The sequence below is a fragment of the Gobio gobio genome (genome assembly GCF_949357685.1).
Source record: "Gobio gobio genome assembly, chromosome: 22".
Taxonomy (NCBI): domain Eukaryota; kingdom Metazoa; phylum Chordata; class Actinopteri; order Cypriniformes; family Gobionidae; genus Gobio; species Gobio gobio.
In genome coordinates this window covers 36,659,324-36,683,846 of record NC_137118.1, presented here as the reverse complement: position 1 = coordinate 36,683,846, position 24,523 = coordinate 36,659,324, and the positions used below count along the sequence as shown (strand labels likewise).

The following is a 24,523-nucleotide window of genomic DNA, read 5'->3' as shown; positions in this document are numbered from 1 at the left end:
CAAATTGCGCAAACTGAAATTGCGAATTGAAAACCCGCCCAACGGAAACACGTTAATTTAGCAAAAATTCCCATATATACGGGGCGGCAGTGGCTCAGTGGTTCATGGTTGTCTACTAACCGGAAGGTTGGTGGTTCTATCCCCGTAGTCATGAGAAATCCTGTCCCCCTGTGAAATAGTGTCTGCTTAGGACCTAACGCGGTAGCTGTTTTAAATGCCTGATCAAAAGATGTTATCATGTAATTGATTGCTATAATGGGAGTGTTACGGGTGTGGTTGATTGCTATAATGGGAGTGTTACAGGTGGGGTGCTCAGGAACAGGCAGAAGACTTCCAAAGGCAGGCAAACAGGCAACAGCACAACTAATCATACTGGTGATGAGACAAAGAGTGAGGAACAGGGAAGAACTTAAGTAGCAAACAGAAATTAGATAATTAACTGAACACAGCTGAAACGAACATAACTAATGAGGGTAACTATGGTGACAAACAAGTGGCGGGAAACTGAGACAAAGGAACACGTGACATGAAGATATGTACAGACAGATATGTAAACAGACAGATATGTAACAGGGAGCAATAACGTGCGTAACATATTGTAAATTATTTAAATTGACAAACTAAGTAATAATACCAATACAAAATCATACAATAGTAATGCACCTATAATGTAAATAATAAAGAAAAAACAACAAAAACAATAATATACAGAACAGGGGCCCGTTCTTCGTACCTCGCTAACTCAGTTAGCTGGATTTGATTGTTGACGATTTGGCATGATCTTGGATTGTTTGGTTCTTCGAAGCTCTTCCTGGACTTGCTGTCATAGTAACAGGTCCATAAGCTTAAATCTGCTCATGAGCATGCTTATTTCATGTAAACAGGATTAGATTGCATCTTGAGGTGATACTTAAAATCTGTCCCAGCCACTGCTACTTTATTACAAGAGTGCATTACTGAACCAGGGGCAATAATAATAATTTTAAATAATAATATAAAATGTTATATTGTATATGTATATGAGAATGTATAATGTTGTGTATAATACTATAGACACAGCCACTTGATTGAGCGAATTATTTGTGATGGAATAATTACTTTATATAATTTTGTTTTTATTGGTTTACACATATGTTGTACAGTTAATCTGAGCCGTGCATTAAGTGATCACGGATATTATGGGAGTGGCTTGATGCAGCGCAAGAGAGGATAATTTGATCTTGACCCATAAGAAACTTAAATACTGTCACGTTACAAATCTGCTTCAAATTGAATTAAAAATTAAATTACAACATTGAAATAAAAATGTAAAGGGTGTACAAATACTGTTTTTAAAAAACATTTATCATTTATCTACACTCTAAAAAAAAAAAGGTTCTATATTGCACCAAAAATGGTTCTTGGCTCGTAATCATAGGGGAACCTTTTTTAGTGCTATATAGCACCAATTTTGGTGCTTCAGTGGTTCTTCAGCGGTTCTTCAGAGGTTCTTCAGCGGTTCTTCAGTTCTTCAGAGGTTCTTCAGCGGTTCTTCAGAGGTTCTTCAGCGGTTCTTCAGAGGTTCTTCAGCGGTTCTTCAGAGGTTCTTCACCGGTTCTTTGACTAAGGTGCTATATAGCACCTCTGAAGAACCGCTGAAGAACCACTGAAGCACCAAAATTGGTGCTATATAGCACTAAAAAAGGTTCCCCTATGATTACGAGCCTTTTTTTTAGAGTGTATTATAACTTTTATGTTGGTTTGGTCGTTTGGCTGTTTCCTTATAAAGGTTCAGAAATGTGTGGGTTTTTTTTGCGTAATTTGTCAAGTTTTTTGCCAGGTGGCTTTTTAATTATATGATGTCATTGCTGTCTTGACGCCAGCCAATCGCTGCATTGCTGATCGTGGTTTCGAGTATCGATGCATCTGCCCTCTTCAGGGAAAAAAAGAATGCTCAGTAATCTTAGATCATTTAATCCAGATATTTTAATCCAATCCGCAAATTCGTTTGAAGAACCAAATTAGCCAGAGATCAGTTATCACGATTAAAAGATCTGGGATCTGTCAAATCAAAATGTATTAAGCGAGGTACGAAGAACGGGCCCCTGGTGCAGAAAATAAATACAACAGGATTTTTAAAAAAATTGTATAAACATTAAAGCGGGGCTAGGGCCTTTAAGATGTAGGGTAAGTGCGACCGTGGTGTAAAAACGAAGCTAATCGGGTAGCTGTATGCTATGCTAGCATGTACACTAACTAAAAAAACATTAAGAAAGATATATGCTTGATTTCACAACTTATAGCTTCGGTTATATACTAGTATACGAAACATATGATTTGCAAGACGTTAAAGACTATTTTAACACGATGTAAACAACAAAAATTAAAATGTGATTTTGTAAGAATTGTAATCAGGCTCTGAACAGATTACCCATTAAAAGTTCGCTCTGGGGTCCTAAGCGGACACTATTTCACAGGGGGACAGGATTTCTCATGACACCGGTTCCACCTGACCAAGTGTACCTAACCCCAGCTGCTCCCAACGAGCTGGATGGCGCCTTGGATGGCTGACACCGCTGTCGGGGGAAAGAAGGAGTGAATGAATGAGTGAATGTGAGGCAATATGTAAAGCGCTTTGGTGGCCATGGGTCTGTTGAAAGCGCCATATAAATGCAGTCCATTTTACCATTTACCATATATCTCAAAAAAGTTTTTATTCCCGCATGAGGTGGTTTTTCAGTCAATTCGAAAAAGGAATATTTCGCAAAACTGCAATGGAAACATTTACATTTAGGCCACCTGGCGTATGTAAAAGTTGATCCTTCTTTAAAGATGACGCGGCATATGTCGCGACATAAGACGAGACAGAGTTCTTTATTAAAAGACAAAAGAATTTACTGGAATACTGGATGCTAAACAAAGAAATGCCACAATTTATCAAGACCTTGAAGCAGATAGGAGGGAGAAACATGAGCTGGAAAAAATCGTTGTGAAAATGATTTCAACCATATTTTTTTCTCTGTGCCTTTATCGTAAAGCTGTGGTGTGGACTCTTTGCTATTCTTTAATATTGACAACGAACTTTGTCTTTATCGTTATTGCCCTCGACGTGAACAGGCCTTAAAACTAATTATATAGTAAGTACATGTAGTTTATTACTATTACTTAGTACTTAATTGTATTTTACACTGTAACAAAGGCACCTTAAAATAAAGTGTAACCAAAACCATTTAAGATGAGAAAAACAAACAAACAAGAAAACATGCTTTGAATAACTGGATCTAATGCCGTGTTCCAGGCAACCCGTAACCCGTGTTTTTCCAGCCTTCTACCCGTGAAAGTGCACTGGAACGACAGTCGTACTCGTACTAGAACAATGTACTCCCAGTTACGCGCTCTGACGTCACATAGACTGCGAAACAACAATGGCAGCCCCTACAGATGCAGTGTTTATGAAAGTTGTACATTAAAAACAAAATTGTTTATTAAAATATGGTATTGCTCTAACGTTATTTATCTGCAAATTTTATGCATTATCAGCAGCTTTTCTAGCGTTAGCTACTTTTCAGTCCATTGAGTGCAAGAATAAATTAATAAAAAATATGTTTCTCCTCCGTTTCCCTCAAATAAGCAAGGAGTAAGCACCTTTGGCAATAGAAATGATTGTAAATGAAAATAAGCCCTGTACGGTCCATCATGGTTTGTTTACATCTAGCTACCACAATTCCTTGCTCTCAGGCAGTTTGGCGTGACTTTGCCTGGAACGTTACAAAGTCGTGAGTCGTGGTTTGAAGTCGTAGTTTACGGGCTCAAAAACCTGCCTGGAACACAGCATAAATAATAACTGATTCTTGTCAAATTCCCCACAGGAGTGTCTGCTGAGGTGCAGCTCCAGCCTCTAAATGCAGTGGTGCTTCGTGGTTCGAAGGCTCGGTTCAACTGCAGCTCAACTCAGGCCACATCTGTCATGTCCTGGACAGTCAACAAACTCTTGGTTATCTCCATTATAGGAGGATCTGCTGTGCTGAACAGCACAGAACGATTTTCTGCCACAGATTTCACTACGCCTGGAAATTACAAATGGGAGCTTATAATTAGCAACGTGCAGAGGAACGATGCTGGTGAAGTCACTTGTCAGGTTTTGGGTGGAGCGCTTCAGGTGGCCACACTGTCTGTTCAAGGTGAGTGTATGAAGCTCTTTTGTGACTCATTTCAACTGATCATGCCACTGTGATACACCTTCAACAAATGACGTATGGAGTATGGAAAATGTTTGGCGTATAAAGATATGACAGAATGGGAAATATGAGAGAGCGTGAGATTAGAGCAAGTGTAAAGAAAGATACACACACACACACACACACACACACACACACACACACACACACACACACACACACACACACACACACACACACACACACACACACACACACACATATATATACCGAACAGGCATAACATTATGACAGGTGAAGTGATAACACTGATTATCTCTTCATCACGTCACCTGTTAGTGGCTGGGATATATTAGGTAGCAAGTGAACATTTTGTCCTCAAAGTTGATGTGTTAGAAGCAGAAAAAACGGACAAGTGTAAGGATTTTTTGTTCGAGTTTGACAAGTGCCAAATTATGATGGCTAGATGACTGGGTCAGAGCATCTCCAAAATTGCAGCTCTTGTGGGCTGTTCCCGGTCTGCAGTGGTCAGTAACTATCAAAAGTGGTCCAAGGCAGGAACAGTGGTGAACCAGCAACAGGTTCATGGGCGGCCAAGGCTCATTGATGCACGTGGGGAGCAAAGCTTGGTGTGGTCCGATCCAACAGACGAGCTACTGAATCACATTTTCTTTTACATCATGTGGATGGCCGGGTGAGTGTGCGCCGCTTACCTGGGAAACTCATGGCACCAGGATGCACTATGGGAAGAAAAAAGTACCATGGTTTCTAGTTGTAGGCAGTTTTCAATATTGTTTTCAATAATGATAATAGTAAGAAATGTTTCTTCATCACCAAATCAGCATATTAGAATGATTTCTGAAGGATCATGTGACTGAAGTACATTTATTTACATTGGGACAGCTGAACCTTTTTAAACCGTATGATCCAGGCCTTTCCAGTCTTTTTAAGAAGGATCCAAGTAAACCGTTTAAAGCAGACAAACACAAATGCATGATTTAAGCTTTTTAATTAGTGTTATTTTACTCTCATTTCCACTGTGTTGTATATTCTTGGGTTGCATTTTGTACAGATTGCCTTTGGGTTTACAGATTTGATAGGAGTCCGTTTATTAAAACTCTCTGTGTTCAAACTACTGCTTCTCAGATGCAAGGCTGCAGCCTTAATGATTTTGGTCATGGTTTGAATGTTAAATTACACTCTACAAAAGCGCCTACCTTCTTGCTTAAGGCTTCATCTTCAAGCCTAAGTGAGTTCCAGCACCTACATCCATATGCTGATCTTTTTTACAACCTTTAAGCATTACTCAGCAATTTTATGCATGGCAGAGCGTAAAATGCAGCTAGAACATTCCCAGAGACTGTCTCCTTAAATCTATCTTCACTAACTAATGCCCTCATCAGCACTAAATTAACCCTTGTGGACCAAAACACATCTATCAACTAAATAACAGGAGTAATTGTTTCTTTTACACAACAATGACTTAATGGGAATTTCACGTAATATTTCAACAAGGTCCCAAACTGTTGACAGATTTGCCAAGATAAAGTCAAAGATCGCAATAGAAACTCAAATATTCCCACCAATTTTTTTCCACTCCAAATGATATTCAATATTACTTTTATAATACACAGATCAGGCATACCATTATGACCACCTTCCTAATATTGTGTTGGTCCCCCTTTTGCTGCCAAAACTGCCCTGACCCGTCGAGGCATGGACTCCACTAGACCCCTGAAAGTGTGCTGTGGTATCTGGCACCAAGATATTAGCAGCAGATCCTTTAAGTCCTGTAATTTGCGAGGTGAGGCCTCCATGGATCGGACTTGTTTGTTCAGCACATCCCAGATGCTCGATTGGATTGAGATCTGGGGAATCTGGATGCCAAGTCAACACCTCAGACACATTATTGTGCTCCTCAAACCATTCCTGAACCATTCCTGCTTTGTGGCAGTGCGCATTATCCTGCTGAAAGAGGCCACAGCCACCAGGGAATACCGTTTCCATGAAAGGGTGTACATGGTCTGCAACAATGCTTAGGTAGGTGGTACGTGTCAAAGTAACATCCACATGGATGGCAGGGCCCAAGGTTTCCCAGCAGAAACCAGTTGCTTTCACTCCACACGTGCATCAATGGGCCTTGGCCGCCCATGAGCCTGTCCTCGGTTCACCACTGTTCCTTCCTTGGACCACTTTTGATAGATACTGACCACTGCAGACCGTGAACACCCCACAAGATCTGCAGTTCTGGAGATGCTCTGACCCAGCCGTCTAGCCATCACAATTTGGCCCTTGTCAAACTCACTCAAATCCTTACGCTTACCCATTTTTCCTGCTTCTAACACATCAACTTTGAGGACAAAATGTTCACTTGCTGCCTAATATATCCCACCCTCTAACAGGTGCCATGATGAAGAGATAATCAGTGTTGTTCACTTCACCTGTCAGTTGTCATAATGCCTGATCTGTATTATTTTATATTTCAAAATTACTCTAGCACAGTGGTTTTCAAACCTGTCCTGGAGGCACCTCAGCCCTGCACATTTAGTGTGTCTCCCTCATTTATCACACCTGATTCAACTCATCAGCTTGTTAATTCATAGTTTTCATGCGACGTCACACCATTATAGGAACACCCATCTGGAGGGCAAAACAAGGCTTTCCTCCATTGCGCGCCAGTAATTCTTTTTTTACCAGGTTTGTAGCAAGTTTTAATGTAGTAAGACAGTGATATTAAAAGACCAAATTCAACTTTATTGTTGCATACTTTATATTAATGCAACACAAGGTTCCTCATTAAGTGTTTTCCCCATCGAAAACCATTATAAAGAAAACACGTTGCGTTCATATTCTTGGCTTATCTACTCGCCTATAGTATGCATCATCAAAAAGGTGTAAACTGAATTTACTCTTTTAATATCACGGTACATTAAGGCATTTTAAGGTTGAGTTGCACTAATAAGAATTATTTAGCCTGGCGTCGGTTCATCCCAATCAGCTCTTTAATTCTAATGGTCTTTCTGCACATGGTTAATCTGTGTTTAAAATTAAGTGGTGCAACACAATTCGATTAAAAATAAAACCCATATCAACAAATCCTTGATTAACGTTAAACTTCGCTTAAAGGGATAGTTCACCCAAAAATGAAAATCCTGTCATCATTTACTCACCATCATGTTGTTCCAAACCTGTATGAGTTTCTTTGTTCTGCTGAACACAAAAGAAGATATTTTGAAGAATGTGTCTAACCAAGCAGATAGAGCAGGGGTGGCGAACTCCGGTCCTGGAGGGCCACTGTCCTGCAGAGTTCAGCTCCAACCCTGATAAAACTCACCTGCCTGTAGCTTTCTAGTAACCCTTCAGACCATGATTAGCTTGTTCAGGTGTGTTTGATTAGGGTTGAAGCAAAACTATGCAGGACAGTGGCCCTCCAGGACCGGAGTTCGCCGCCCCTGAGATAGAGCAACCATTGACTACCATAGTAGGGAAAAAAATACTATGGTAATCAATGGTTGCTATCTGCTTTATTACAAACATTCTTCAAAATATCTTCTTTTGTGTTCAGCAGAACGAAGAAACTCATACAGGTTTGGAACAACATGAGGGTGAGTAAATGATGACAGGAATTTCATTTTTGGGTGAACTATCCCTTTAATTTAATCCTTAGTAGTGCAATTTACCCAATAAGTGTTTTTCACGTTAAGCGTTTAAAAAGTCCTGCTGTTTTTAATGATTGAAATACTGCAGCAGGAGCAGGTGCTGTATATGGTTCACAAGTGCCCAAAACTTGCTTCTTGTTCACATATTTTTGTTTTTAAGATGGAAAATTGACAGGCTTGTGCTGCAGTTCAATGGGTGTTTTGCCCTCCTGGGCTCCGCGACAGTCACGTGACTGAAAACTATGAAAAGAGATGCAAGACCTAAATTGGGTGTGTCTGATAAGGGAGACATAAAAAATGTGCTGGGCTGGGGTGCCTCCCGGACCACTGAAAAAAACACTGCTCTAGTCTATACACATGTAAAAAATAATTTCTTTCTATTTCTTGCCAGCTAACAGGAAACGTTTTCAGAGCTTTCTGTTGTTATGGAGGAACATTCTTCCAGTAACATTAATAGAATAAAATGTTCAAATCATTCAAAATTACCTGATCTTAATAATGTTCTCAACCCCCTATAGCACAAAAACGTTACTTATACATTGTCTATGGAACTTTTTCCTGAAATGTTTTAGTTGGAAGTTCGGTTACCTTTAAAAAAAACAAAAAAAAAACAAATTCTTTAAACGTTACTACTTGTTTCAGAGAACATTCAAAAGTAAAATTCACATACTTTTGCATAATTATAAAATAGAATGTTCCCTTAATGTTCGTATAAGCAAGATAAAACGTTTCTAAAACATTTAATATACTGGACATTTTGAATATTCAGAGAACATTCAGAAATAACTCAATGGGAACTTCAGCAAAACGTTCTTAGAAAACTTTTATAAATTAGCTGGGTCCTTACAATTATTCATATAACAAAACAAAACTAAGAACTCCATTAAGTCTCCTGAGCAATGAAAGAGCAAAACATTTTCCCCAACCGCAAAATAAATCACCCGTTTCAGGAATCCAGTGATTCTTGTTCATTTTTTAAAAAAAGTTAATTTTGCTCCCTTTTAGCATGTTCTTGTTAAATGGAGATCTTGTCAGATCTGAAGATAACATCATAATATTTTTTTCATAATAAGTCTTATGTTGTTTTTTCCCATATGTCAGAGTCTTCAGTGTCAACATTTAAATTTGAAAAAGCATCAACAGAAAGCCTAAATAATAGGGAAATTGTGAACTTGGCAAGGATTTCTTCATTCTTTGGTGCATTTTTATAAGTGACATTCACATTTGCCTTACACGATCTGTCAGAACTCTGTAAATTCTAACAAGTTCAGTTTACTTAAAAATAAGTTTGGAAACCGATTGCCTTATTTCACTTAAAGGGAAAACTGAAGTTCATTTAATAATCAGCTCAAAGTAAAGACAACTAACACCTCCCAAGTAAATTAAATAATACATAATGCCAATAGTTAACACACTCTAGAATATTTACTAATGTTATTTAAGAATTAATAGTAAGATTACTTGAGTAGTTCCATTTAACTAACAGTGTTATATTATGTTCTGCAAACATCTTAAATACTATTATTCTCAACATAGTTTTAATCTGTCATTTTCAGCTATGGCGATTTAAAAAACTGTGCAATCGGTTTCCACATTTTCTTCAAGTAAAGCGAACGTATTTTTAGTAGTTCAACTAGCATTGAATGCACTTAACACTCAATTAAGTAAGCTTAATTGCATCAAGTTGTTCTTACTTAAACCATTTAAGTTTTGTCAACTTAATTCTATCTGTGATCTGAGGAAGTGTACTCCCAGAATCCATTGCAGCACGAATAAATGAATTGCTTTGTTATACTATTTTGGGCTTTATTTTACCATTTTATTTGCTGTCTTTTGTTAGTATAACCCCAATAACGACAGCAAATACAATTGTAATGGTCTTAAGGAAAAAAAACCCAACAACAACAAAAAACCCTGTTACTATTGTTGTGTTTTGTGTGTTGCAGTCTGTGTGTGACTCAAGCATGGTCAGTTGCAAGATATTGTCACAAATATAGAGGGATTATATCAACCCAATTAAAAGTTTATGTAATAAGTGTTACCAATAAAATGTTAAAAGATCATTATTTGACATGAAATATAGTTATGTTATATGTCATTAATTTAATTATATATATATAATATATATTACTAACTTCTGAAGTCAACATGCAACGTTCTCCCAAAATGTTTAGTTGTATTGTCAATAACATTCAAGATAATTGGAAAATGAGTGAATGCAACCAAGAACGATGACTGCAGAACTGGAGGAAATTAGTAAAAAGTCTATTAAGAATTGGCCAGCCTCAAAAATCTTTTGCCCCACAGGTTTTTTTTATTTTTATTTTGCTTTGGCAAAATGGTACTCAAACCAGTCAAGTAATGTTTACTTGGGTTTTCTGAGTAACAAGGGCATAGCATGCAAATAGTTAAGATTACTAAATTGTTTTAAGTAAGTTCAACAAATTATTGGACATTAAGTAAAGTTTACTAAAAAAAAGTCTTAGTAAAACAACTGTTGGATTTTACAGTGAAAGTACAAAGTGCAGCACAAGGCAAAACAAAACTGTGATGTTATCAGTTACACCTGTGAGTCACTGCTTTCACCTGTCCTGCTGTCCCGTGGGAAATTATCCGATTACATCTCAAAGTGCAGATAATCAATAATAATCTACTTCTTAATTAAAGTGGACCATGTTTCAAGACAGGCTGAACCGTCATTAAAGCAAACAAAGTGATTAAGGCAGAGTGTGTGTTTGAAGAGATAATTCTGCTCTGTTCTTCTCCAGACCGTGGCAGCGTCGAGATCGTAGGGGGAAATCAGACCATAATGGAAGGAGCTCAGATGGAGTTCCGGTGCCAGGCCGTGGGCTGGTATCCTGAGCCCAACATGTCCTGGTCTGTAAATGGAGTGGCAAATTCCTGCAACAGAAGCTCTGTGACACAGGAAGATCTGTTTAACTCCAGCTGCACGTTGACTGTCACTGCTGTCAAAAACTCTTCTGTTCAGTGTCTGGTCACGGTACCTGGCCTGAACACCCCGTACAGCAACACTGTCTTTCTGACCGTCAGTACGTAGGTTTTTTTATGAGTCAAATATAATAGATCATAATTTCTAGTAAATAGGATTTGATTCCATATTGTTTTTAAAACCACAAATCAGAACAGTTACTTTCAGGAACAGCTAGATGGCACTGCAAACACCAATCCCGCCACATGAAGTTTAGTATAGAGCTAATTGCAATGATAACTCTGCTGGGATTTAAAGGGATAGTTCACTAAAAAAGGAAAATTCTGTCATCATTTACTCACCCTAAAGTTGTTCCAAACCTGTATAAATGTCTTTGTTCTGCTGTACACAAAGGAAGATATTTGAAAGAATGTAGTATACCCAAGCAGATCTCGCCCTCCCATTGACTACCATATTATTTTTTCTCCTACTATGGAAGTCAATGAGGGCTGAGTTCTGCTTGGTTACAAACATTCTTTCACATACACCATATTGCCAAAAGTATTGGGACACCCCTCCAAATCATTGAATTCAGGTGTTCTAATCAAAGCGTTGAATGCAGTGGTCAAGTCAAGTCAACTTTATTTATATAGCGCTTTTTATAACGCAGATTGTTTCAAAGCAGCTTCACATTCACAGTGTTAAACAGGAAAATAATACAACAGAGTTTAATTCGGCCGTACAGCCGCTGCGGAGAAAACGGTGATGTCATCTAGCTCAGTTCAATTATCATACAGTGACAATGTGGGCTTTAGATCAGTAATCAGTAATTTAGTTTATATGGTTAATTTAGTTTACTAATTAGATTTAATTGGATATTTGGTTTAAAATGTAGTGTCCTCACAGTGGTGTAAAGCACGCCGCCACTGGACTAGAGCAGTGGAGACGTGTTCTCTGGAGTGACCAATCACACTTCTCTGTCTGGCAATTCGATGGATGTGTCTGGGTTTGGCGGTTGCCAGGAGAACGGTACTTGCCTGACTGCATTGTGCCAAGTGTAAAGTTTGGTGGAGGGTGGATTATGGTGTGGGGGTTGTTTTTCAGGGGTTGGGCTTGGCCCCTTAGTTCCAGTGAAAGAAACTCTTAATGCTTCAGCATACCAAGACATTTTGGACAATTTCATGCTCCCAACTTTGTGGGAACAGTTTGGGGATGGCCCCTTCCTGTTCCAACATGACTGAGCACCAGTGCACAAAGCAAGGTCCATAAAGACATGGATGAGCGAGTTTGGTGTGGAGGAACTTGACTGGCCTGCCTCAACTCAATAGAACACCTTTGGAATGAATTAGAGCAGAGACTAACATCCAGGCCTTTTCGTCCAACATCAGTGCTTGACCTCACAAATGCGCTTCTGGAAGAATGGTCAAAAATTTCCATAAACACTCTCCTAAACCTTGTGGAAAGCCTTCCTAGATAAGTTGAAGGTGTTAGAGCTGCAAAGGGTGGGCCAAGTCCATATTAAACCCTACAGATTAAGAATGGGATGTCGTTAAAGTTCATGTGAACAGGCTGAACCGTCATTAATGCAAACTCACAAATCTATAGTGACTAAGGCAGAGTGTGTGTTTGAAGAGATAATTCTGCTCTGTTCTTCTCCAGACCGTGGCAGCGTCGAGATCGTAGGGGGAAATCAGACCATAATGGAAGGAGCTCAGACGGAGTTCCGGTGCCAGGCCGTGGGCTGGTATCCTGAGCCCAACATGTCCTGGTCTGTAAATGGAGTGGCAAATTCCTGCAACAGAAGCTCTGTGACACAGGGAGATCTGTTTACCTCCAGCTGCACGTTGACTGTCACTGCTGTCAAAAACTCTTCTGTTCAGTGTCTGGTCACGGTACCTGGCCTGAACACCCCGTACAGCAACACTGTCTTTCTGACCGTCAGTACGTAGGTTTTTTTTATGAGTCAAATATAATAGATCATAATTTCTAGTAAATAGGGTTTGATTCCATATTGTTTTTAAAACCACAAATCAGAACAGTTACTTTCAGGAACAGCTAGATGGCACTGCAAACACCAATCCAGCCACATGAAGTTTAGTATAGAGCTAATTGCAATGATAACTCTGTTGGGATTTAAAGGGATAGTTCACTAAAAAAGGAAAATTCTGTCATCATTTACTCACCCTAAAGTTGTTCCAAACCTGTATACATTTCTTTGTTCTGCTGTACACAAAGGAAGATATTTGAAAGAATGTAGTATACCCAAGCAGATCTCGCCCTCCCATTGACTACCATATTACTTTTTCTCCTACTATGGAAGTCAATGAGGGCTGAGTTCTGCTTGATTACAAACATTCCTTCACATATATTGCCAAAAAGTATTGGGACACCCCTCCAAATCCTTGAATTCAGGTGTTCTAATTAGATCAGTAATTTAGTTTATATGGTTAATTTAGTTTACTAATTAGATTTATTTGGATATATGTTTGAAAATGTAGTGTCCTGACAGTGGTGTAAAGCACGCCGCCACTGGACTAGAGCAGTGGAGACGTGTTCTCTGGAGTGACCAATCACACTTCTCTGTCTGGCAATTCGATGGATGTGTCTGGGTTTGGCGGTTGCCAGGAGAACGGTACTTGCCTGACTGCATTGTGCCAAGTGTAAAGTTTGGTGGAGGGGGGATTATGGTGTGGGGGTTGTTTTTCAGGGGTTGGGCTTGGCCCCTTAGTTCCAGTGAAAGAAACTCTTAATGCTTCAGCATACCAAGACATTTTGGACAATTTCATGCTCCCAACTTTGTGGGAACAGTTTGGGGATGGCCCCTTCCTGTTCCAACATGACTGAGCACCAGTGCACAAAGCAAGATCCATAAAGACATGGATGAGCGAGTTTGGTGTGGAGGAACTTGACTGGCCTGCCTCAACTCAATAGAACCCCTTTGGGATGAATTAGAGCGGAGACTAACATCCAGGCCTTTTCGTCCAACATCAGTGCTTGACCTCACAAATGCGCTTCTGGAAGAATGGTCAAAAATTTCCATAAACACTCTCCTAAACCTTGTGGAAAGCCTTCCCAGATAAGTTGAAGGTGTTAGAGCTGCAAAGGGTGGGCCAAGTCCATATTAAACCCTACAGATTAAGAATGGGATGTCGTTAAAGTTCATGTGAACAGGCTGAACCGTCATTAATGCAAACTCACAAATCTATAGTGATTAAGGCAGAGTGTGTGTTTGAAGAGATAATTCTGCTCTGTTCTTCTCCAGACCGTGGCAGCGTCGAGATCGTAGGGGGAAATCAGACCATAATGGAAGGAGCTCAGACGGAGTTCCGGTGCCAGGCCGTGGGCTGGTATCCTGAGCCCAACATGTCCTGGTCTGTAAATGGAGTGGCAAATTCCTGCAACAGAAGCTCTGTGACACAGGGAGATCTGTTTACCTCCAGCTGCACGTTGACTGTCACTGCTGTCAAAAACTCTTCTGTTCAGTGTCTGGTCACGGTACCTGGCCTGAACACCCCGTACAGCAACACTGTCTTTCTGACCGTCAGTACGTAGGTTTTTTTTATGAGTCAAATATAATAGATCATAATTTCTAGTAAATAGGGTTTGATTCCATATTGTTTTTAAAACCACAAATCAGAACAGTTACTTTCAGGAACAGCTAGATGGCACTGCAAACACCAATCCAGCCACATGAAGTTTAGTATAGAGCTAATTGCAATGATAACTCTGTTGGGATTTAAAGGGATAGTTCACTAAAAAAGGAAAATTCTGTCATCATTTACTCACCCTAAAGTTGTTCCAAACCTGTATACATTTCTTTGTTCTGCTGTACACAAAGGAAGATATTTGAAAGAATGTAGTATACCCAAGCAGATCTCGCCCTCCCATTGACTACCATATTATTTTTTCTCCTACTATGGAAGTCAATGAGGGCTGAATTCTGCTTGATTACAAACATTCCTTCACATACACTATATTGCCAAAAAGTATTGGGACACCCCTCCAAATCCTTGAATTCAGGTGTTCTAATTAGATCAGTAATTTAGTTTATATGGTTAATTTAGTTTACTAATTAGATTTATTTGGATATTTGTTTAAAAATGTAGTGTCCTCACAGTGGTGTAAAGCACGCCGACACTGGACTAGAGCAGTGGAGACGTGTTCTCTGGAGTGACCAATCACACTTCTCTGTCTGGCAATTCGATGAATGAGTCTGGGTTTGGCGGTTGCCAGGAGAACGGTACTTGCCTGACTGCATTGTGCCAAGTGTAAAGTTTGGTGGAGGGGGGATTATGGTGTGGGATTGTTTTTCAGGGGTTGGGCTTGGCCCCTTAGTTCCAGTGAAAGAAACTCTTAATGCTTCAGCATACCAAGACCTTTTGGACAATTTCATGCTCCCAACTTTGTGGGAACAGTGTGGGGATGGCCCCTTCCTGTTCCAACATGACTGAGCACCAGTGCACAAAGCAAGGTCCATAAAGGCATGGATGAGCGAGTTTGGTGTGGAGGAACTTGACTGGCCTGCCTCAACTCAATAGAACCCCTTTGGGATGAATAAGAGTGGAGACTGAGAGCCAGGCCTTTTCGTCCAACATCAGTGCCTGACCTCACAAATGCGCTTCTAGAAGAATGGTCAAAATTTTGCATAAACACTCTCCTAAACCTTGTGTAAAGCCTTCCCAGAAAAGCTGAAGGTGTTAGAGCTGCAAAGGGTGGACCAACTCCATATTAAACCCTACAGATTAAGAATGGGAAGTCATTAAAGTTCATGTGCATGTAAATCCCAAAACTTTTGGCAATATAGAGTATCTTCTTTTGTGTACAGCAGAGCTAAGACATTTTGAACAACTTGAGGGTGAGTAAATGATGACAGAATTTTCATTTTTGGGTGAACTATCCCTTTAAGTATGAAGAGGATGCATGATTCTCTTATCACTTTCTGTTAAAGAAAAGCCTGTTAAAAGAGACCAGACGGTGTTGATCGCTATCACTGTTGCCTTCAGTGCTGCTGCTCTTTTGTTCCTAATCATCTATGGAATTGTTTTCTTCTGCAAGAGAAGAAAGAAACGTGAGTATTTGAGGGGATGAATCCCAATTTTCAAACTACTGTATATTCAGAGATGGGCAGTATTTTGGTATTTAAAATATGTATTTAATTACTTTTGAGTATTTTGTAATAGTTTTTTTCCCCCTAAAAAAATCAAATGTCATTTGTAATTTAAATACTTTGAGAGACTGTATTTTGTATTTAAAATACTTATTCAAATATGTCATTTTATTTCCGCATATAATAACTTTCATCACCAGGCTTAATACTGCCACCATCAAGCCTATCAGTTTTTTGGCTAGATGCAAGAAAATCACGCGACAACCAGTTGGAACCGTTCCGGCGTGCTCATCGCGAAAAAGGTCAGAAGCAAGCAAAGAAGCCGCTTTTGTGCTCTGTCAACCTGCTTTAATGTAAAGTATCTAGTAAAATACTGTCAGATATTATTCACCGAATGTCATTATTCATTATCATTTAGCAAAACAGGCACTGAAATTATTACATATAGATTAGAAATTAAAATTCCACTAAGTAAGGAAGAAGTTAAGGCCAAAATTTTAACCGCAATAAAAGGGAAATGGCAACAACTTTGGAATGAGGAGGGAAGAGGAAGACATCTTTATAATATTCAAAACCACGTAGGAGGTGAACGAGCTAATTTTGGCAGTAGAAGAAAAGATACAATCATTACTAGACTTCGCCTTGGGCACACAGCTCTCAATGATTCTCTATATATAATGAGCAAACATGAGTCTGGGAATTGTAGTTTATGCGGATCAGCAGAAACTGTAGAGCATGTACTAATATATTGTACTGCTTATGAAAATGAAAGGCTATTTCTGTTGGAAGAATCAAGAGAAATTGGGATAGGAAATCTTACACTTAAAACACTGTTGAATAATGGCTTGAATCATCATAAAACATATAATGCATTAAAGGGATAGTTCACCCAAAAATGAAAATTAGCCCATAATTTACTCACCCTCAAGTCATCCTTGGTGTATATGACATTCTTCTTTCAGACGAATAAAAATCGGAGTTATATTACAAAAGTCCAGGCTAATCCAAGCATTAGAATTGGATTTATAGTTGCTCTGTTTTTGAAGTCCATAAAAAGTGCATCTGCCCATCAAATAACGTGCTCCACACGGCTCCGGGGTGTTAATAAAGGCCTTCTGAAGCGAATCGATGCGTTTGTGTAAGAAAATATCCATATTTAAAACTTTATAAAGTAAACTTTCGGCTGACCGCCTTCCCTGTTCAATATATGGAAAAATTGTTGAAAGTTCCCCTGCCGATCGAAAGACTAACGCAACCAGGTCCGCTCGTCATGACATCACGTATGCATCTTGAGTTTCACTTTCAACATTCAACACTTTTCCACAGAAGGCGGTCGGCCGAAAGTTTACTTGATAAAGTTTTAAATATTGATATTTTTCTTACACAAATGCGTCAATTTGCTTCAGAAGGCCTTTATTAACACCCCGGAGCCGCGTGGAGCACGCTATTTGATGGACAGATGCACTTTTTATGGACTTCAAAAACAGAGCAACTATAAATCCAATTCTAATGCTTGGATTAGCCTGGACTTTTGTAATATAACTCCGATTTTATTAATTATGGGCTAATTTTAATTTTTGGGTGAACTATCCCTTTAATGAGATACTTAAGAAATATAGATCTGTTTAATGGAACTTAGAAGGTAAAAAAAAACTATTACTTTCATTTATTTATTTAGTTCCTCCTGTTCTATTAATGGTCCACACTCCAGCCCACTAGGTGGCGGAAATACACCTATCGTTTGTTTGCCAACCGCCATAAAATGGCAAAAGAAGAAGAAGAGTCTCCCCAAACTAACCCAAGTGCAGTATTCAATCCAAAATGTGAACAGAAATACAATAAACATAGGTTTGGTTTGGCTTGGCGTGGCGTGGCGTGGCGTGGCTTGGCTTGAACAACAAACATGAACTTACCAACAATGGTACAGGGGAAGAGGGGATAATACTCAACAAGAAACAATGGAAACATGAGGGCTATTTATACAGAGACTAGGGGAACATGTGACAAAAACAACCAATGAGAACAAGACACATGAAACAAGGGAACCAATCAGAATATGACACATAAATAAATCCAACCAATGGGGACATAACACATAAGACTAAAAAATGCTGAGTTAAAATTAACCCAAGTTGGGTTGAAAATGGACTAACCCAGCGATTGGGTTGTTTTAAGCATACATTTAACCCAACCGCTGGGTTAAAACAAACCCAAATGCTGGGTTAAGACAATCCAATTGCTGGGTTAGTCCATTTTCAACCCAACTTGGGTTATTTTTAACCCAGCATTTTTTAGAGTATAGGGAAGCACATGACATGATCACACGAAGGGAAGGGAATCACATGACAAGAACAGCAACTTGAAACATGACTATGAAATTACAAAATAAAAGACATGAAAACATAAACGTGAAACAAAACCCGAAACCAACCGTGACAATATGCGAATGATATTAAGTAAAAATTGTTTACTAATATTGTGTGTTTATGACAACCACGATCTGAGGCTACCTGCAGCGTTTTGGCACAGTGCCACCTAGTGGTCTGGAGATACAAAATGGTTATTTTTGCTTATAACTTCTTAGCGCTTTGAACAAAAATCACAAAACTAGTCTCTTTAGATTTGGTTCAGCATGCTGAGCCAAACGATACGCCATTTTGGGCGTAGGCCATTTTGTTGTAAAATGCAATATTTTACGAACACATTGGCCTATTGTTACGGAACTCGGTATGCGTCTTCGGCACAAGCTCCTACAGAACTCAAAAAGTTTTGGGACAGCGCCACCTTGTGGTCAAAAGGTTATAATGAAATTTCCAAAAATGCTAATAACTTTTTGATTAAATATGCCTATTGTAATAAAACTGGTCTTAATATATATCTAATGCCATAGAACATAGATACCAACACTCTAAAAAAAAAAAGGTTCTATATGGCACCAAAAATGGTTCTTGGCTCGTAATCATAGGGGAACCTTTTTAAGTGCTGTATAGCACCAATTTTGGTGCTTCAGTCGTTCTTCAGCGGTTCTTTGACTAAGGTGCTATATAGAACCTCTGAAGAAGCGCTGAAGAACCACTGAAGCACCAAATTTGGTGCTATATAGCACTAAAAAAAGGTTCCCCTATGATTATGAGCCAAGAACCATTTTTGGTGCCATATAGCACCTTTTTATTTTTTAGAGTGAAGTTTGCCATATTTGGCCAAACTTCCTGTCCGCCATTTTAATTATATTTCAAAACCTACCTTTTCGAACTCCTCCTAGAACGTTTGTCCGATTTTCACCAAAATTAAATCGCATCATCTTCAGACCGTGCCAACAAAAAATTATGAATTTCGTGTCGATAGACGAAATTGTTTTCGTATACCTCAACAACAAAGTTGAGACATGATGCAAAAATGACTCTTGAGGCTGTATCTCTGCAATGCTTTGACATACTGACAGCAAACTTTACATGTGTCCTTGACACCTTACTCGGATCACCTGACTCTGTTTCATAACAGGGCCACATATTGGTCAAAAGTGATAAACCATTAAATCACATTACTAGGGATTGTATATGATTTTTTTCAGGCATTTTGCCTAAAATCATCTTAAAATTCCTTTAATTGCTCATTGCTACAGTTGTTCTAATGCCCAGCTATGCTTGCACGACGTATTGTGCCTTCTTTGTGCTTGGCCGCTTCATTGCTGCTTGCAGCTATATTTTTGTTTGTATTTTCAAATGACAAATTACTTGTATTTCAATTTAATACACTTTTCACAGCAGTATTTTATTTAAAAACATTTGATGAAGTATTTGTTGTTTGTAACTAAATACTTTTTGATGTATTTGTGCCCATCTCTGACTATATTATATAAGCCAGATTAGTTGAATTAGTGCATCCCAAATCAAAAAGTGTCAGATTGTGTAGTTTTGATAAGATAAATGGACCAGATACTAGCCAAACCACTTATCTTGTTTATGTAATTCTGGCCTTAATCTGGTATCAGCTCATTTATTTCTTCTTTTCTACAGAATCAAGCTATCAAGAGGAGGTCATGAGGTGAGAAATGAGATCCTGTGTGTCTTTTTGGATTTTAGAGTGATTGAAAATATAAAACAATGTGAGATTGTACAATAATTTCTTTCTAAATGTATTGTTGTAAGTGGCTTGCTAACAGGTATGGGCTCCCGTTTCAGGGCACGAGTCCAGTCCCAGAATAGGACACCTGTCACACAAGATGTGCGAGGACGGGACAACCGAGGATATACTACAGATGGACATGATGGTGTGTATGGATAAACAAACACACAATCATCCCATATGTTTGCATGTACTGGTTTGACCTGCATTATGTGGTGTGTATTCAGGTTTCAGGCCATGCCCTCTACATTATGAGGACATGCTGATGTCCTTGAAATTCAAATTGCTAAATAAACATACTAAATGTTTAGTTTTTTTAATTAAAAATGTAAAAGTGCAGAAAGTTTCTGTGATGGGTAGGTTTAGGTTTTAGTGGCTAGAAAATGTCATTAGCTCAGTATAAAAACCATTAAACCTATGGAATGTCCTCATAATGATACTCTCTAAAAAATGCTGGGTAGTTTTAACAGAAATTTGGGTCAAATATGGACAAAACCAACCGTTGGGTTAAAAATGTCATACAAAAATGTAACTCAAAGGCTGGGTTTGTCCATATTTTTTAGAGTGGAGGTATACCAATATGTATGTGTGTGTGTGTGTGTGTGTGTGTGTGTCTGTATACACTATATTGCCAAAAGTATTGGAACACTCCAAATAATTGAATTCAGGTACCAATCACTTCCATGGCCACAGGTGTAGCCTATAAAATCAAGCACCTAGGCATGCAGACGCTTCAAAAAAGATTTGTGAAAGAATGGGTCACTCACAGGAGCTCAGTGAATTCAAGAATGGTTCGGTGATAGGTTGCCACCTGTGCAATAAGTCCATTAGTGAAATTTCCTCACTACTAAATATTCCACGCTCAACTGTTAGTGGTATTATAACAAAGTGGAAGCAATTGGGAACAACAGCAACTCAGCGCATCAGTGCACAAAGCAAGGTCCATAAAGACATGGATGAGAGAGTTTGGTGTGGAGGAACTTGACTGGCCTGCACAGAGTCCTGACCTCAACCCGATAGAACATCTTTGGGATGAATTAGAGCGTAGACTGCGAGCCAGGCCTTCTCGTCAAATATTAGTGCCTGGATTACTTAAATGAATAGCCTAAATACATATAATTGGCTGAACTTGAAAAATGGCTTGTAAGTGTGACAATTTATAGTTTTCAGTCACATGACTGGCGTGGAGGGGGAAAAAAATCCATTGAACTGCAGCACAGACTGTTTGAAGCCACAAATATTTAGATCACCTTTCAAAAGAAAAATATGTGAACAAAATGCAAGTTTTGTCCACTTGTGATCCATATACAGCACATGCTACAGTATTTCAATTACTAAAAACAGTGGGACATTCTAAAACATTTAACGTTAAAAACACGTTAATAAAAAAGTGATATCAAAAGATAAAATTCAGTATTCGCATTATTATTGATGCATACTACTGTATATGCGATCAGCTGAGTTTAGAATATAAATGCAATGCATTAAATGGTTAAGCATTTTTTTTACAGTGGTTTTCTAAATGCTTGCGTTTATATTCTGGATATATATGCATCATTAATAAGCTACTTTTTGTCATATCACTGTCTTACTACATAAGTACTTGATACTAACATTGTGGAAATATCTGGCGAGCAATGGAGTAAAGCCTTTGTTTTGCCCTCCAGTTGGGTGACATCACATGGAAATTATAAATAAGTATTATTGCATTCAAAATTTGGTGCAAAAATCGGACATTTCCCGACACAAGAAGCCTCATTTTACTTTCTTTCATTGTCATTTATTTTAATGTGTGGTTTCAGGAAAGCATGAATGAACTCTGTGCTACAAACCATCATCTTAAATACAATATATATTCAAAAAAATCTTTGCTTCTCTTTACTGCAGGACACACCAACAACGGAATCTGGTATACTAACAAACATCAGGTGATGCCTCGGATCAAACTTAAAGTCAACATGAAACCAAAACGTCACCTATTTACTTCCTTAATACATGTTTTTAGGTCTTGTTTTAAATGATTCATCAATTTCCAAAGATTGATGAATCATTCTTTCCAAAAATAGATTTCCAAAGAAAAGGCTCTTATTAAAGTGCCCCTATTATGCTTTTTTTTAATTCCGGATATTACCTTTCATGTAGTGTGTAATATAGCTGTTTATGAAAGTAAAAGGTCTACAAAATTTTAAGGATCATAATTCACAAAGGTAAGTTTGTAACAAATTTACCAGCCTATGATCTTTATTGCTGCCTGTGAACAACGTCTATTTTGACCCGGCCTCAAACTCTGAAATCGCAGCTGAGGCCTGGAAAAGTTAGATTCGTGTTGTGGACATGTCGAGAAGGCGCTTTTTTCTGCACTGCGAATCCACTTTGCCTCCACTTTAAAAGGTTGAGGACTCAGGATTGAATTGACATGGTAAAACTGACACCATCGTTACTGTTCGCATCACTGTGTAGCCTATATCAAGTGCTGAGGAAGCCCCCGGACCAATCAGAGCAGAGCAGACTCTCGGAATCCTTTATCAAACCGTTTCAGACACTGTGAGAAAAGAGATCATGCTGCAATGTATATAATGAGAAAATTAAAGTGTTTTTTTTACCTTGGATGCGTGTAATCCTATTGTACTAGACTTCCAAAAGAAAATTAGGAACCTTTAAAATAGCTTAAAGGCACAATATGTAAGATTTTTGGATTGAAATAGCGAAATCCAGGCGTCATCAAGCAAAACCTTTGTTTTGAATAAGCGACCTCTAGTGGTGAAAAATTGCATATTGTGGCTTTGATAGGGGCACTGTAATAATCTTTTTAATCAAAATGTAACTCTGTTAAAATCCACTTTACACCTGTGTTTTTTCTCTTGTGAAATATGCCATATTAAGGAAGTAAAATGGGTCGTGAGCGTCTTTCATGTTGACTTCAACATTGCCATGCATTTCACTGGCATGATTATTTGCCAAGACTCCAAATCTGATACAAATCTTTGGTTTTTCAGATGCCTGATGGCTTTCTTGAAGACGATCAGAGGAAGCTCAGACACATGACCATCGTCTAGAGACTAAATCTGACTGGTGAACCTTTCTGTTGGAATTCACAGACAGCAGGTGTTCTGGTTTTCTTCTCTCTTGTGCATAAACTCTTCATTTTAGGTTTAATTACAGAAGAAAGAGAGCACAATGGACTTCATTTCAGCACCTGCACAGGATTATTTATTGGAACACAGAAGCATTTTCTCTGTGGTCTCAGGCTTTTGGATCTCATTGAATACTGTATGTTTGTTTATCACCAGTGCATGTTTAAGATTTTCTGGGCTTTAACAGATAAACATGATCCAAATGAGGGCGGTCGAGGGGTTGGTTAAAATCCACCCGTGTCTGTTTGGTCAGACGAACAAAGTATCCACAGCAGGTTTGTTTTAATCGACAACATCCTGTTTTCACCATAATTATAAAATCATCAGCATATGGCACAAAACACCCCGTGAGAGTTTTGCTTCCTGTTTTTATAGCTGCTTACAATTAAACCAAAGACTTTTCATGAGAGGACCATCTTATGTGACACATCATACTTCACGGAGCATGATGCGGTTAAACAATTAATCTAAACCACTGATCTTTAACTCCCCACAGGGGGAAAACTGCTTAAACTGCTCACTTAAATTATTTATACAGTGAAGGGTCATGAAACAGATTGGAACTATGTGATTCAGATCACTTCATAATATCGAATTCAGATTAAATTGACAAAGACCGTGTGTGTTGTTTTCACTTATCTGCACTTTCCCCCCACATTTCTACAGCACTAAAATGATTTATAATGATTTTGAACAACTGTGTTTTAGGTATAATTAATATGCAGCAAAATTGCTTTCAAGAATGGACCTGTTTTACGAAATGATTTGTCTTGTTTTCCCCCCTTGTTTTAAGCTTAAATCTCATTAATCTTTTTTTCTTAAAACAAGAAAAAAGAAAAGAAAAAAGTGTTTAACTTCATTCTAAAATAATTCAAGATATAGCCTTTAATATCTTATTTTGCCTCTCAGGATGTTTGGATATTTTATTCTGGGGAAAAAAGACAAAATCCTCCTTAAAATTTTGGAAAATTCTGTCTGATAACAACATATTTATGTGACCATAGATTCTTATGTATTCAACAATAAACTTATTTTTGGTACATTTTTTATTAATTTGACTAATCTGTGTGTGTGTGTGTGAGTGTGATCCAGGTAAACCCTACATTATGAAGACAAAATATCCCCACAAAGATTGCAATATCCAGAATCCTTTTCCGTGTGGGGACATTTGTTGGTCCCATTAGGAAAACAGCTTATAAATAATACTAAGTGATGTTTTTTGAAAGTGTAAAAATGCAGAAAGTTTTCTATGATGGGGGTTAGGGGACAGAATATACAGTTTGTACAGTATAAAAATCGTTATGTTACATGGAAACTACGGGCCTCATTTATAAACTGTTGCGTAGAAACCGTCCTAAATTTGAGCTTATCAGGTCCCCATGAGGAAAACATCTTAATAGGACATCCCATGA

The 24,523-nt window shown here is 38.4% G+C and overlaps 1 protein-coding gene across 2 annotated transcripts in view; it reads left to right on the top strand.

The window, feature by feature from the left end:
* Positions 1-24,162, top strand: part of igsf5a (immunoglobulin superfamily, member 5a) — a 32,235-nt gene extending 8,073 nt beyond the window's left edge. Inside the window, exons 3-12 of one of the 2 annotated variants that reach the window (XM_079804774.1) lie at positions 3,849-4,160; positions 10,585-10,866; positions 12,405-12,686; positions 14,008-14,289; positions 15,694-15,813; positions 16,053-16,154; positions 19,869-19,896; positions 20,034-20,122; positions 21,865-21,905; positions 22,974-24,162. In XM_079804774.1, coding sequence (XP_079660900.1) covers positions 3,849-4,160; positions 10,585-10,866; positions 12,405-12,686; positions 14,008-14,289; positions 15,694-15,813; positions 16,053-16,154; positions 19,869-19,896; positions 20,034-20,122; positions 21,865-21,905; positions 22,974-23,033 — 1,598 coding nt within the window. In that variant the 3' untranslated portion in view covers positions 23,034-24,162. The remainder of the gene's footprint in view (positions 1-3,848; positions 4,161-10,584; positions 10,867-12,404; positions 12,687-14,007; positions 14,290-15,693; positions 15,814-16,052; positions 16,155-19,868; positions 19,897-20,033; positions 20,123-21,864; positions 21,906-22,973) is intronic. The other variant, XM_079804775.1, reaches the window with a different exon arrangement.
* The last annotated feature ends 361 nt before the right edge of the window (positions 24,163-24,523 follow it).